The sequence below is a fragment of the Madurella fahalii genome (genome assembly GCF_045866475.1).
Source record: "Madurella fahalii IFM 68171 DNA, scaffold_3, whole genome shotgun sequence".
Lineage (NCBI taxonomy): Eukaryota > Fungi > Ascomycota > Sordariomycetes > Sordariales > Madurella > Madurella fahalii.
Genome location: NW_027263973.1, coordinates 1,424,565 through 1,439,846, shown reverse-complemented (window position 1 = coordinate 1,439,846; position 15,282 = coordinate 1,424,565). Strand labels below are relative to the sequence as shown.

Here is a 15,282-nt window from a genome sequence, read left to right as displayed (position 1 = left end):
CGGTTCGGTATCAGCCATGAAGGAAGCACCATCCCCGGTTCTTGTTATAAAAGTTGGCATCAGAAAACGGCGTGAAGTCAACGTGCGGCTTGTCTGGGCTCTCGGGCAGCCATGACTGGTACCGCCGACTCGCCTGTTGGTGGTGCGAAGTTCCGATGCCGCTTCTTTCCCTTGTCCGTGAAATAAGTGCATTGGGCTTCGGAGGCTTCGCATCGCTCGCGTCCGAGGGCTGACCTGCGCATCGGACTGGGATGCCACATGTAGTATTAGGCCGTCCGTACTTAGCGACTTAAGCGCCATCATCACCCGTGACGGGGATACGGGAAGCCGTTTGCACATACCTTCCTCCTCCGACAATTATTTATTACAAGCCTTTTAAGTTTAGTGACGGATTGTCTCCCGAGAAGGCTGGATCACTCGCACTGGAGTATACGCGCCAGTTACCAAAAAATTTGCACGAGACGACAGCTTCTTTCAACGTGCAGCGTGAGAAAGCCATCTTTTTAACAGCTCGCGACGCGTTACCTTCCGTAGGACGAGGCGCCGCTCACACGAACTTTAGACGTGAAAGTTAAATATCAAATCGTCAACTTCGTTACTCGCGGCCCAACACATTTCAGTGTCAGGCCTAATGTGCCTAGCGGCACCAACAGTCGTGCTTGTTGTCCGGGGAAAAAAGAAAATCAAAACCTGTCAAAGCGGCCAATCAGCATGTAATTAGTGCAACCAACCGCCCGGCTCCGGACAGACTAAGAGCGCCGTTGGAATGTACCTACAGGCCAAGTCGGAATCTACGATGGCGTACTTCGTACCGAGTACGGGGTTAAGGAAAAAGCCTGCCAAAAGAGCTGATTCGCCGCTTTCGCGTTGCGACCGAAGGGGCCGTAGAAGCCACACCGGGTCAGATCACCGCCAATAGAAACCTATAGCCCTCGGGGTAGGAGGTGCTCACCGGGCCCAGTCGTCGGGGGGCCCGCATGAAGACAAAGTTGGCTCGAGGGTTTCATTGGAGAGTCCAGGTCATAGTGACGCATGCTATCCCCAAAGTCGTACATGATGTACTCAAACTCATATCATTATCACGAGACTGATGCTACATCGGCCATGCTGTCGTATCTACAGGCCGTCATCAATGAGGCTCTACGTATTCACCCGCCTGGATCGCAGAGTTTCCCGCGCGTGTTACATGGATGTGAGTTAGACGGCGATTGGGTACCAGAGGGAGTATGCCCACAGCACTTGTCGAGGCTGCAGTGAGGAACCGGTTGTCGGCGAGTAGACAGAAGTTTACAGTAGGGCGTGGACGGTCACACACAACATCTGCTACTTTCATGAACTCATGATGTCAAAAGCCGAAGCTCTAGCTAGACCTCGAGTGTCAGAATATCAAGGAGCCAGTCGGCCCTTCTCACTTGGATAATGGACCTATATTGGCCGCAAGTAAACTCCACTCCCTCCTGGTCCACAGCCCTGATGCCATTCTCATGCCACACCACGCTTACCCTGAATTTGCTTCGCTGCGCATACCTTGAGATGGCTTGCTGTCCTTCCAAGATGCTGTTCAGGTATGACCTAAAGCTAGTAAACCCCAATCTTGTGCATGGCTCGGGGATCCTAGGTGGGACTGAGATATAATCCCACCAACAGAAGGAAGAGGTGAGGGGAGGGGGCGGGGGAGGGGGTCTTGTCATTATGTGACCTCCCTGCCCAACCCTAGTCTGGATGGTGATATGATGACACCCAGTCAAAATGTCACAGTGGGCTAGCAAGTTACGCTAATGTCTAGACGGCAACATGATGGTACCATTCAAGTTTACATTGCCAGCGCAGGGCGCAAATGTCAAGGGCTAACAACATCACAAACTAAGAACCCTCCATCCCTACCAAGCATCTATACATATGTCAGACATGATGTTGTTAAGCATTTGTGTAAAGCGCCTGGTCTGCCGGACCAAAGCTGAGATAGGATGGTATCCGCCAATCTGCCCACAGTGGTGGAAAAGCCCGTGCCTACCGCTTTCCAAGCTCGTTTGGTACATCGCCGTCTTCTTCTTCCCCCTTTTTGGCCATGGTTATCTGCCGGCTGTCTGCCGCATCAAGCCGGCCGCGAAATGACCATAGGCAATGACATGCACCTCAGCTGCCCTCCCGTCGGGTCCAACGAACAAACGAAGGCTGGGGCGGACGTGCAAACATGGATGTGTGATCGGTCGGCGGCACAACGCCCTCCCTTCCGTCCATGGTCTGGAGCTTGAAGTTGCGCACAATGGTAGCAACAATGACGCCCAGGTTCAAATAAGCAAATTTCTCACCAATGCAGCGATGCCGCCCAGCCCCGAACGGGATGTACGGGCTCTTGGTCCCCTTAGACATGGCGCCGTAGCCGTAGTCAACAGTATCATCCTCGGCGGTCTCTCCCTCCATAGCTTGATCCCATCGCCGCGGGTTCCAGCTCTTGGCGTCGACAAAAAACTCGTCGCTCACGGCCGTCACCATGGGCGAGGCCAGCAGCACCTTGTCGGTGCCGACGACGTAGGGAGTTCCAGGAATGGGGAGAGGGTTCTTGACTTTGCGGAGGATGGAATGAATGGAGCCGTGCAGACGAAGGGTTTCCTTGACCACGTTGTGCAGAAGCGGGAGTTTGTCCAGGTCCGAGTACTGCAGCGGCGGTAGAGCGTCTTTGCCTCCTCGGCCGAGATTCTTTACCTGCTCTTGGAAGAGCTCTTCGGCGATGTTGGGGTGTGCAGCCAAGCGGAGCATGATCCAGGCGCTGGCTGAAGAGGACGAGTGTTGGCCTCCCATGAGGAGCGTAATCATCATGTGTGCAATCTCCTTGTCGGGAACCGGTGTTCCGTCCTTGTAGCGCGAGTGCATGAGGTTCGATATCATGTCGTATTCGGCATCCGACTCGAGGCCTCGTTTGCGGCGTTGGTTGATGATGCTCTCGTAAACGGCTCGCATCTTGGCGTGGGCGGCATCTCGGCGGCGGTTTCGGGGCAGGGGTAGCCACGGGAAGAGGAAGTTGACGGGAGTAAAGCCCTGGTGGGTGACGAGTGTTAGAACAAGTCTTGGGGGGCAAAGCGTTGTTGTGGCACCCACCATGTCGAGGTCATGGTACAGCTCTGCAAACTCAGCCGTCAGTTTCTGTCGCACCTCCTTTCCCTGCAGTGTCCGCGCCGCCGTGAAGAGTGTGATCTCAGACATGGCGCCCGCGACGTCGACAACGCCCGCCGCACCCTTCCAGTCGGGGCTCAATGTAATATAATCCAGCACTTCCTTCTCGATCAAGGGAACATGCGACTCCAACGCCTTTTGCGTCAGTCCAAACTTGACAAACTTCTTCTGTTCCATGAGCTTCGAGTTCGGACAGTCGTAAATGACATCGCTGCCGAACACCGGCGTCGTAAGCGGGCCGTAGATCTCCTCGGCGTTGACGTCCTGGAGCTTTCCGTTAAGGATGAAGTCGTTACCTTCAATGCCCAGGTAGCAGGTTATTTTCCTGCCGAAGAGGGTAAAAGTGAAGATATCACCGCACTCGCCGTTGGTCAGTTGAAGGGGATCACAAGTCGATGCATGTTTTCCGTCAATAACATACCTTTGCCCGGTGTTCGCTGAAAAAAGCGACGGGGTCCATTCCGTACGAGACGGCATTCCCGATATAGGGTATCCAATGGAAAACAGCCGGTGGTTCGGTCTTGCGGCGGAAGAAACATTGACGACAGGCATTGATAAGAATCAAGGCGAGCAGTCCAATGAAGCCATAGATTGCAATTGGTATTATAGTGAGCGGCTGTAGTAGTTCTATGAGTTTGACCATTGTCGAGCGTGATCAGGGTGTCGTGAGTGCAGGGAGAATAAGGGAGACAGAGCGAGCAGAGGCCAGGCTAAGTTTTTGGTATTTTTAATTACTTGGCTTAGCAAGTACGATGTGCTGATCGTTCGATGTATTCGTATCAGTGTTCTTGCTAACCTGCTCGGCTTCACCATTCATGTAGCTGTGTTGTTGGCTAGGCAAGGCCGCGGCGGCGGTCAGTACCCGTATTCGGTCACCGTTTTCGTATTCGTATTCAGCGCCTATCCTCCGTATGAAGTGCACCCAGCTCTAAAAGTATAAGTAGGTATCTACCTAAGGTAAGTTTCCGTTCAATCCTGGTTCCGCTGTCTGCGCGAAACCCCTGGTGCTTCGACAGGGCTCCTGCAAGGCTCGCACTTGAATTCCGAGAAATCCTCCAGCCCGTCAATAACCAAAACAACAGTAGCAACGCAAGAAAAACGAGACGGAAGCAATACTCCCCAAGATGGCCTCCCTATATCCCCTTTCTAGCAAGGAAATTGGTCGTTTCAGCGTCGAGATTGAGAGTTTGATGCTTTAAATCCCCGCCCAGCCCGGCCTGCTTTGCGCTACTTTAGGTGCCTTAATTACCTACTTTTTCCGCCTGGCCAAGTCCGAAGGAGTGTAGGTAAGATGCAGAGACTATGCTACGTCGAGTAGCTGGTATTGATACTTGAGATTTTCTCGTCTTTCAACCTCATTGCTCCTGGTGGGCAGGATGATGCTCGTCGCCTTCGTCTGCAACACCACCCGTCCTCGTTGCCGCCGAAACGTCTTCTTCCGTTCGCATTGGCGAAATGTTGAGATACTTGTCCAAACTGTCACTGATGCTGATAATTGTCTGCTGAGAGACGACGCTCACAGACGACGGCCGAATGGCTCGGCTGATGCGGTCCCGAAGCCGAGAGAAGGCCGAGTAGTCTGACGAGCTCAGTGATGGCGCCATTGACGTGGTATCAATCGAGCATTGGCTTCCCAGAGGTGGCACATCAAGACAGGCCCGCACGAATGCCGGGGCTCCCGATAGGCTTATGTGCGAGCCAGGGTCCGTACCCGAGAGGCCCAGCGTCTTCCGCAGAAGAACCCAGACGATCGAGGAAGGAACCCGTGGGGCAGAACCCGCGCTGTCCGGCCATGGCACCAGGCTGTTCCGCTGGTGGAAGCATCCTAAGAATCTCCGTGCAAGATTTTCGTCGGACTCCTGCGCCAAACGCCCCACTCCGGACCGCAAGCTTTTATCTAGCAGCAGAGGGCTGAGTGGGTGGGACTCGACCGGCTTCCATAGAACTGCGGCATCACATATCATGTGGCAGACCATCACGAGGAGCTCGGTAGGCGGGATTCCCATGCGAGCCTCGGCGTGGTCAATCCAGGCCATTTGGCGCGGTTGGGACCTCCTGATGTCGACCCAAATGCCCCAGAGATAGACAAACATGGCCATGGAGGTGGCTATGGAGCATCGGACTCGCGATGGCCTGGCCATGTTTACATTCCTCAACGCCATGGTTTTCCATCCCATCTTTTCCCAGATGCCCACGATCGCAAGTATCGTATCAAACTTGAGTATCTCGCTGTGGCAGGACTCCACGCACTGCCGGAGGCAAGAGTTCTGCATGACGCCGTCGGCCAGTTCGAAAGGCCCTGGTCGGCGCAGGAGCAGCGCGTCGGTGTATTCGTGGACCGCCCACGGCGCCCAGCGCTGTTCGGTGCTCAGGCGGCCGAAACCGTAATTTGACGATGACGGATCGTGCCGCAGATCTAGAAGTTTTGGGCCAGGGGATGCTTGCAAGCGAACGAGCTGATACCAAGTCAGCAAGTCCAGCGAACGATCATGCTGGGGCAGCTTGTCCAGCAGATCGCCCAACTTCGAAGCCGGCATCCCAGCCCACCTGACGAAGTGTTCGGCGTTGCCGTCGCTCTGTTCCGAGCCATAGGGGCGGCGCCATGTGAACACCTTGCAATCTGCAAGGAGCATGACGGAAAGAAATTCGTGGAGCGCTGATTTGGCCTTGACGGCTTTGATTTGCTCGAGTCGTAATAGAGTCTGTGGGGTGGCCCCATCTTGTCCTAAGATGGCCGTGTGGGCTGCGACGAAGACGCCATGGCAAGGCCGAAGGTGGTGCTCCGGCGACGCCGCTCGGTCTCGCTCAATGAGCAGTGCACAGAGACGAAATGCCTCGTCGTGGAAGCGACAGGAAAGAAAGAGCTGGGCGGCCAGCTTGACGCGCGCTACCTCGTCCTCAGAAAAAGAAATAACGTGCTTATTCTGGTCCATCTGCAACGCCGACCGAGCAAGCGGGCCGACGGACGCCAAGGTTGAGGGTAGTAGATTCTCATAGGTCACCGTTTCTGTCTTTGGCGTGGCTACGTACGCGGCAGATGACCGTTTCTCCTCGGGTTCCGCAGCCACCGTTGTCGTCACGGCCGTTGGCAAGGCGGTGGAAGCAAACACGGACGTCGCCGTTGCCTTGTGCCTCTTGGCCGGAGGAGGCTGTACATCAACACCGAAGCATCGCCGGTCGCCATCGTTGGGCGTTCGGTTGATGGCGGCCTGTGGTGCATCGACAACAAACTCGCCCCCACCCGCTTCGGGCGCTGAGTGGCTTCCGGCCGTCTTCCACTTGGCGAAATGATAACCCAATTGCCTGCGTCTGCCGGGCCATTAGATGCTGAACGTAGACGATAGTGGGGCGCACAAAACTGACGATGGCGCGAAATCATGCTTCTTCTTCATGATGTCAATGATGTCGTCCAACGTCCTTCGATCATTTCGTAGTTTCCACAACTCAGGCTTGTGCTTCTCCCACAATTCGCCGGAAAAGTGGGCAGCCCGCTGAGTTCCGGCCCCGTCGACAAACCGTATTTGACATGATGATTCCATCGTGTAGCCTGTCCGATCAACCTATTAAATAAGGGTAGGCCGGATTGAAGGTTTCGGAGGACAATAAAGACATCGTTTAGGTTGGAGGAACCTTCACATCTGCTTCAGAGGCATCGCCACCCGCAACACCCTGGCACCAACCTTACGCTGTGCCGTATGGCCAATTGGCCGCGCCCGACGCTCGGCTGAGGCCCGAACCTCGAAGGAAAGGCGGGAACTTTTTCCATGGCCAGATCTGGCTAAGCGTTGCCTGCTTCCCTGCTTCCCTGCTTCTCTCTCTCAGGCGGGCTTCATCAATTTGTTACTGAGGCTGAAAAATGGCTCAATTGCAAGGCCAGGGCTGCCAGGCCAAGGCCGCAAGGCGATATCTGTGGTCCCTGCTACCTCCTCCCTTCTCCCCGATTGAAAGTCACGACGGTTAAAAAAAAAAAAAAATGGAAATAAGTACCTTCGTCTAGAAACATAGACATGGTGGCACCGCAGTGGACGCGGACACCTGTGTGAGCCCTTACCCGACGTTCCCATCTCAACCACATTCACATGCTCATTTTCAACCAGCAGCCTAACGCCAATGTCCTGAAAACATTCCCATTTTCTTTCTGGCCCCTGCCGCCTCTACCGGAAACGCACCGCAACCGTGTTGGCATGTGGCCATGCCTAATCGAGGAATTGTAGGTACGTACCTTCACCGCCTTGGGGTAAAAATAGTCGGATCCGGGTGAACCAGAGTTCGCCCACGACGGGACCGGCCCGGCCGAGGATATCGGCTCGCACGGGCCACGAACCATCAACATCAAGCGAAATGGGGGAGGGATGATCGTCACGGTCACGTTAGTGCGTGTGCAACGAAATTACCAGCTTTCTGTTGGACTCGTGTGGCGCCCATAGCGGCTTGTTAGTGTATACTGATCTGGCTTGGTCATATGAACCAAAGGTGCAGATTGGTCGTCGTTTCCATGAACCTCCCCATGATGACGAAGCCTCGTAGAGTCGTAGCTGCATCGCCGAAGCGCATGCACAAAGGTTCCGACCTTGAACACCTGGGTGGTAGGGGGCGTCCCTTTTGCGCCTTACCGGATTCGGTAATTGTAGTCGGCATATTCCGCAACATGATGACTGACACAGCTCGCCAATGGCCAGGCATTCTGACTCGATCGGGCAACCGCAGATGCTTCGAGCTGACTGCTTGAGCAAATCATTGCATCAGACGGCACGTAATTATGTGGTCTTAGGAAGATGCTTGAACCGCTGCAGTTGCTGGATCACTTATTCCTGGCCCAGGGCCCTCGTAGGTATCGTCCCGATTGGGAGATGAGGCGCCACACATCCCCCTCCTCTCGTTTGTGCCGTGAAGAGAGCCATCTAGAAGCGAGTTGGATAGCAGATTGTATAGGCAGCCAATGGCGTATCTATTAATCACGGCTGCGTCCGCATGTCCCCTTGTGTTATCCCTCCCAGACTTGGTGATATCATCCCCTACAAATTACCTCGAATAGCCGAAGTCCTAATTACTCTTCTAAATTCCACCCGATTACTTTACAGAACCTCGCGCCCGATATAATGTCTCGAAGGTCGGAGAAATCTTCTATCTCTTGGATGCCGCCACCGTCCAGCACAAGCCGTTATTCTACATTGCATATGGACTCACCGCTTGTTAATGGGGACTTTCGGGCTTGCGCGGACGAGTCTCTCGCACATGTTGGGTCCTGGTCTGCCGACCATCTGCGGGTATCAGAGGTTAGATGGGCTTCTTCCCTTGGCAACCTCTCTTCGCTTGCTCTTCTCCAGTTGCTAACGGTTCCTTGGCAGAGGGCTGTCATCAGCAACCGAGATGGAGCAGCTCAGTCTCTGACCGGAATGGGCGGTGACATTGCTACCACACTGTCGGGACGGCAACTCAGAAATCCCCGCCATGATACCCCATTATCGCACGCTAGTGATTTTCTCACTCAGTGGCTTAATAACCAGACAACACTTGGGCCATGGAGTTCATATAACTTACTGCACGGCCGAGTCCTGTCAGTGATCTGAGCACCCTCCAGACAGACGAAATGGAGGTTCACAGTGCCACGTCAGCCCAGGATTTTGCGTTGGAAAAGAATTTTTCTCTCTTTCTCTTTCATTTTTTATTTCCTAACATACGTTTTCATATTTACATGTCCGTTATTAAGTTTAATTACCGCATAACTCACTGCAGAACCTGGAATGCCTGACTCATTGTGCATCATATTACTAACAGACGTATACTCGATGTGTTGGAAATAGCAACCATTGCTTAGGAAGGCGCCTCTCATCGCCATGCTATAAATCAGAGATGGCGGGAGCTGGCAAGAGTGAAGGTGACAGTATGGATTTATGACTCTCAATAAGCTGCCCGTCTTTCACATTCACGCTGGTGTGCATGTCGTCTGTATGGTAACCTGTTTGATTTGCAAGCTATCAAACAAGGATTGTTGAGGAAGGCGTATAATCGCGGTAAAAAAAACCTATACCTCGCTGAACCCACTGTTCTGCTGGGGTTAGGGCGGTTCTATTGCTGAAAAGAATTACGATAGTGGAGGCATCGGCCAATCTGCGTGCATAGATTCTGTCTGTTCTTCGGGGGCAGAGCGGGTGTTGGCTTCGATCTGCATGCGGACATAGGTGCTCTACTTCCCTTGTCGCTGGGTTTCGGTTTCTACCTGTATATAGGATGTAGCGGCAGAGGCGACGTCCGTGTTTCCAGGTTATTTGTGCTTGGCCCTGTGTGCGGTGTGGTGTGTATATAATTGTATATGGTTGCTTATTCTCCGTGTATCTAAATGTGTTGTGTGTTTTGGGGCGTAATTCTGGGTACACGGCATCCGTGTCGCCAGGTATAACATGGTGTTCTCCTGGATTGGTCACCAACTGACCCGGAATCCTAAGAAACAAGCTACTTGCAAAGGATCGAGCGATTTCCGTAGCGGCTGCAGCGTATTATGCCGAACCAACCGATGAAGCCGGCGACGGAGAAGTTTTAGCAGGACGTTGGTACCAGCTATGGATTGGTGGCGGTTACAGAAGCAGCAATCGAGCCGGATACGCCGTTCGGCGGGACAATCAACGATACTGAGTTGGGGAAAACAGTCCCCAGAGGGCAGGGTCCCTCTGATCAGAGGGACGCAGTTGCTAGGATGGTGCCCCGGGGGCTGGAACTCGCCGTGGGCCCATTTTTCTTTCGCACCATAAGTAGGGCCGTCCTGGCCATTGCTCCTTAGACAGAACAATCAATTCAGCACTCTCTTCACACTTGTTGCAGGCTCAATTGACGAGCTTTCTTTACGTGCAAAGTGATCTCCCTCTGACCAGAGGGAGCTCTATCTGCACATGTTATTTTGACCTTGTCTAGGCTGCAGGGACCCGATTTGTGGTGGTGTCGCCTGGCCTGTCTTGTCTATCTTCTCTGTCTGGCATTTGGCCGTCTTTGTCCTCCCCCCTTGTTTTGGTGGGTATGTGGGTGTAGATGTGTGTTTCTGCACCATTTCAATACAATAATCGTACGGAAGAAGGAATCGGTAATCGCCAATTACCAAGACGACTAACGACGTGAGACACGGGCAGTAAGTCGAAGGATTTTCCAGAGGCTAGCATTGAATATGTCGTCCAGACAGCTTGTAATGCTATCGTCAATCAGAAAGAGAACGAGAAGCGATGAAGGGAATTGGAGAAACAACTCGGCTCGCCGACTGGACCAACTTCTATGAAGAGGAATCGCCTCTAACGGCAGACAAGGAACGGTGTAGATGTGAGACGGCTCAGCAGGAGATACGGCAGGAAATCGACGGCATGTATATAAGGTAGCTATGGAGAGACAGTCCGCCGATCTTCGTACGGTCATCGACTGGGAGTGCTCTGCCACTGGAATCGACTCTAATACTGAAAGTTCGATGCGGCATTCACGAGGATGGACAGGAGATCGAGGCACGGCGATCTGGTTAATTGGCCAGTTGCAATATTAGTACCGAACATATAGATGGGGTGAATGGCGGTGGGGCAAGGAGAGGATTGACGAGACTTCGATCTTACATCGGGGGGCAGTTGATGCTTAGAAAAGGTGCTGGTTACCATTATGCGAGTAGGCCACAACTACCTTCATTGTATCTTAGCTTAGCTATGCCTTTAACGAAAGATGAATTACGATGAGCTGTGACTGAAACATTGGAACCATGGGGGAGAGAGCAAATCAATCATCGACGCATGCATCAGGGAAGGACGGGGCTGGCAGAGGTATTTGAATCTTGCATACGCTAGCTTCCACATCAGGGTGTGGTGTGGGCAAAGTTGTGCGGGATCTCGATGGCCTGTCGTCATTCGGCCTACACAGCCTTGCGGCTGCAGTGTCATTATATCGAGTGCCTCCTCATTTAAAACGGTTGAGGCTCCGTTTGGAGTCCATAAAAAATCTGTAGGGCAAAGTGTGGGACACTGAGCGGGGATACATATAAAAGATAATGGGCGACCCAGGAATCGAACCTGGGTTTCTTCGGAATCACAAACCGCCACAACGAAGCGTCCTGACCACTAGACTAGTCGCCCCTTTCTGTTCGAATTATCCTTTTATTGTTTGTATGAGTGCAGACTGCGGGATGCGGATTGAATTGTCCAACACAGAATTATTCTACATGGCCAAACGCTAATCATCTTATATTCATGGCTTCTGGATGCTCGCCTTTGGTTCTTTCTATATTTTATTTTTTGCCCGCTTTTTTCCTTACTACCCATGGACTGCATCCTCAGTCATACCAAATCGCATTCATGCCAAACCCGGGCTCGGGGATGCGCACCCGCGCGACGCGGTGCAGGAACTCGTCCTTCCATCTGTACATCTCGAGCCAGCCCTCCTGGTCGTCGGTGATTGCGAGCCACTCGTCGCTCCAGTCGCACGGCGAGACGGCGTTGCTGTGCCCGCCGCTGGTCGGCGTCGGGTTCAGGCACAGCTGCCGCTCGATGCTGCCGCAATCGCGCAGCCGGAACGCAGCCACGTAGCCCTGCAGCTCGAACTTGTTGGCGCGCGACGACGCGAACATGTACTTGCCGCTGACCGTCAGGGCGACCACGTCGGCGCGGTACAGGCCCTTGCCGGTTTCCTTGTCTTTAGAAGGGATCCCCGGCGGGATGAGCGGGAAGCTGTGGTGTGTGTAGACGGGCATGTGCGTGGTCGGGTCGATGACGTACTCGCAGATGCGGTTGCCGGCTTCCATCAGCGCGTACAGGTAGTTGCCCGTCGGGTGCATGGCCACCCAGCGCGGGTGGTCGTCGGGGGAGGGGGCATCGATGCTGCCGACGAGCTCAACCTCGCCCGATGGGAGCTTGCGATGTGTCCAGAGCTTGTTTGCCGTAAGGTCGGCCGAGTAGAGGTAGGTCTCGGTCGGGTCGAAAACCATGCCGTGGATGCCCGTGTTGGGCTGGTATGGGTAGTTTTGGATGTTAGCCTCGAGCCGGCCCGTCCGGGAGACGGAGAAGACGTTGCCGAAGCCGGCGTGGTTATAGAAGGGGTTGGCATAGACGGCGTACGGCGGCTGCTTAGCCGCGAGGAGGAAGATGGCGCGCGTGTTGGTATCGGCGCTGTTGGCCTTGGCTGGAGTGAAGAGAATTCATCAGCAAGTTTCACCTCCACCCTTGTGGCGACGCAATCACCTACGGTCGCCGCCCATGGGATGCGACGCCTCATGGACAATCTCAGTCGGGCTCCGGACGGCAAAGCTGGACCATTTCTTCATGGCTGCGCCGTACAGGTTCTTCTTGGCATGCTGCTTTCATGGTGAGCATCCAGCTGCATAACTACTTTTAGTCGGTGTTTAATTGGTGCCGTACGTCAAATGTCATCCACGAGATGGGCTCATCGTGAGGGATCTCGGTGCGCTTCACAAGCTTCAATGTTAGGTTCTCGTCGTCGAATTGCACCGTGAAAATGGCCCCCGGCGGGGTCCAGGTGCCAATCATCAGGTGGTGGAGGGGCATGGCTTGAAAATGACGTCGGCTGCCTGAGCCGGGGCTTTTCCTGGGGACTGGGTGAACGATTGAGACTCGAGAAGAGAGATGGCGACAAGTGTTGCCGCGAGACACGAGACAGGGCGCAAGTCATACAATGAGCTAAATCGTTGTATTCAATTGAGGCATTACCTATCGCCACCTAGGTTTATCCCTCTCTCCACAACTTGTTCGAGCGCCGAATGCCAGTTCCACGACATGCAGTTCTCTAGTGAAGCTTCGCCCTTCGCGCCCGCAATATTCGGAATTGCGACGTGGAGCTGCAGATGCTGCGACAGGGGTCGGTTGTGGCTGCGGTAGATGAATGGTTGCACTGCCGCAAAACCTTGTTCCTCGAAACTCGCGCTTTCGTCTGCGCATCCTGCCAACCAGAACCGACGGGTAAAGGCTCATCCCGGGCCCCGAAACGCAATCCATACGACATCCCGTACGCCTCAGGCGAGAACAGAGAAGGGGACCCCGAGGGGAAGGCCCGGCTAGTCTGGAATCGCACTAGCGGCAAATCGAGTGGGTTCGGGTTCCAGTGGGACTGATGAGATCACAAGAGTGCCAGACTCGAAACCGGCGACTCATGAGTCCCCAGTGCCAAGCGCAGGCGAGCAGCGAGGGAGGCGATGTCAACCTGTCAGGCAATTGTTGGTTTGCGCTGGGGTGCGCTAGGAATGCGCTGTGGGCTGGGCGCGCCGGCGCCTGGAACTTCGGCTTGCGGACGGGTGTTCCTTGCACAGCCGGGGTTAATTTCTCCCGCATGGGTTTCTCCCTCACCCCCGCTCCCGTTGCGGCGGTTTGGGGAACGGGAAAGCTGCCGTGAGAGCGCCCCGATCACTCGCGGCGGGGAAAATGACACACCTGGTGTGGTCCGCATCCTATGATGGCTGCCGGATTCACAATCTGCAGTGATTACTTCGATATGAGGCAAAGTCCGGGGTCGAAGTCTATTTAACCTCGGCGCCTCACCCGGATTCCGTTGCAATGTTTCTTCATTCTCATCTCCAACCATCTCAGATACCTTATATAATAAGCAAGCGCCTAGTCTTGCCCGGCTGATCACAGTCAATTAAAATCACCCCGAGCTCCGTTATCTTCTTTTTTACCCAACACCCGTCACAATGGCCTCTGACAAGCCTTCCCACCGGTTCGACCCCAACTTCACCAAGAATGTGGTGGAGGGAATGGGTCCCAAGACGACTCCCCGCAACCGCCAGGTCCTCGGTGCTCTGATCCGCCACATCCACGACTTTGCCCGCGAGGTTGAGCTCACTGTCGATGAGTGGATGGAGGGCGTCAAGTTTGTCAATGCTCTTGGCGAGATCTACGCCTCCAGCAACAAGACCCGGAACGAGACCCACCGCATCTGCGATATCCTCGGCCTCGAGTCGTAAGTAGTGCCATTGTGTTTTCTCTCCATTACAAACCTCGTCTGACATTCTTCTTAGCCTCGTCGACGAAATTGCCCACAAGATCGTCTCCGAGGGCGCGCTCGACCCCACATCGTCGTCGATTCTGGGCCCCTTTTGGTCCCCCCACGCGCCGTTCCGGCCCCTCGGCGGCGAGATTTTCCAGGATGGCGTGCCTCCCAACGGTCGCGTCACCAAGATGCACGGCGTGATCCGCGACATCATCACAGGCAAGCCCATTCCCAACGCCGTCTTCGACATCTGGCAGGCGTCGGCCAACGGCAAGTACGACTTCCAGGACCCGGAGAACCAGACGCCCAACAACCTCCGCGGCAAGTTCCGCGCCAACGAGGAGGGCAAGTACTGGCTCTACTGCCTGCACCCGACGGCCTACAGCCTGCCCCGCGACGGGCCCTCGTGGAAGCTTCTGACCCTCATGGACCGCCACCCCATGCGCCCCGCCCACATCCACATCATGGTCACCCACCCCGACTTCCAGGGCTGCACCACCCAGCTATACCCCAGCGACGACCCGTGGGTCAAGAGCGACACTGTGTTCGCCGTCAAGGATGATCTCGTCGTCAACTTCAAGCCGCTGGAGGGCGATCCCAAGGCTGTGCTCGAGCTCGAGTACAACGTCAACCTTGCCCCCAAGGGCTACAAGGGGAAGCTCTAAAGTGAGGAAGCTGATTGTGTGGGGGGCCTTTGAGAGTCAAGGAGATTCGCTGTACATATGTCATCGAGTAGTATATACTCAGTTTTCAGGCAGGGCCGGCCGGAAGGCAGATATGGGAGGAAGGTTCTTGTTTTGAGGGCATTATTGGCGCTTGCATCTTGGGTGGATCGCGGATTGCTTTTGTTGTTAATAAGACAATTTTTTTGGCAACTCTGCTTGGCTTCGACTTTGACTTTATCCGGCTTCGTGAAGCATCTTAGTCGGGTAACTGCCCCTCGCCCTCTATTCTAGGGATGGAGTTGAGCTGCGACCGTTGGGTTCTGCGAAGCATCGCAAATGGAACGTTCAGGCGTTATTAAACATCGCTGACCGTAGAGGAATCAAGAGTCTCTGATATACTCACTACCTCATATTACATTTTTGTTGGAGCATCATGGTCTCCGGAGGTGATGTACAGGGTCGCGCCGAGGAGTTTAGAGTAGCG

The 15,282-nt window shown here is 54.4% G+C and overlaps 4 protein-coding genes and 1 non-coding gene across 5 annotated transcripts; 1 reads left to right on the top strand and 4 right to left on the bottom strand.

Annotated features, from left to right (window-relative positions):
• Positions 1-2,136: 2,136 nt before the first annotated feature.
• Positions 2,137-3,817, bottom strand: cyp51A_2 (Lanosterol 14-alpha-demethylase; the record flags this gene model as incomplete). Its single annotated transcript, XM_071061324.1, has 3 exons — positions 2,137-3,039; positions 3,100-3,534; positions 3,596-3,817. 3 exons carry the CDS (start codon positions 3,815-3,817, stop codon positions 2,137-2,139), a joined length of 1,560 nt encoding a protein of 519 aa, XP_070917425.1.
• Positions 3,818-4,529: 712 nt separating this feature from the next.
• Positions 4,530-6,713, bottom strand: MFIFM68171_05903 (uncharacterized protein; the record flags this gene model as incomplete). The annotated part of the gene is made up of 2 exons (XM_071061323.1): positions 4,530-6,483; positions 6,538-6,713. The coding sequence occupies 2 exons, from the start codon at positions 6,711-6,713 to the stop codon at positions 4,530-4,532; spliced, it is 2,130 nt and encodes a 709-aa protein (XP_070917424.1).
• Positions 6,714-11,186: 4,473 nt separating this feature from the next.
• On the bottom strand, positions 11,187-11,270 carry MFIFM68171_t77. Its single transcript is given in 2 exon segments — positions 11,187-11,221; positions 11,234-11,270. It is a non-coding gene; the product is annotated as a tRNA-His (tRNA).
• A 197-nt stretch (positions 11,271-11,467) lies between these two features.
• On the bottom strand, positions 11,468-12,695 carry MFIFM68171_05902 (uncharacterized protein; the record flags this gene model as incomplete). Its single annotated transcript, XM_071061322.1, has 3 exons — positions 11,468-12,312; positions 12,376-12,484; positions 12,549-12,695. 3 exons carry the CDS (start codon positions 12,693-12,695, stop codon positions 11,468-11,470), a joined length of 1,101 nt encoding a protein of 366 aa, XP_070917423.1.
• A 1,139-nt stretch (positions 12,696-13,834) lies between these two features.
• On the top strand, positions 13,835-14,798 carry MFIFM68171_05901 (uncharacterized protein; the record flags this gene model as incomplete). The annotated part of the gene is made up of 2 exons (XM_071061321.1): positions 13,835-14,103; positions 14,162-14,798. The coding sequence occupies 2 exons, from the start codon at positions 13,835-13,837 to the stop codon at positions 14,796-14,798; spliced, it is 906 nt and encodes a 301-aa protein (XP_070917422.1).
• Between the last annotated feature and the right edge of the window lie 484 nt (positions 14,799-15,282).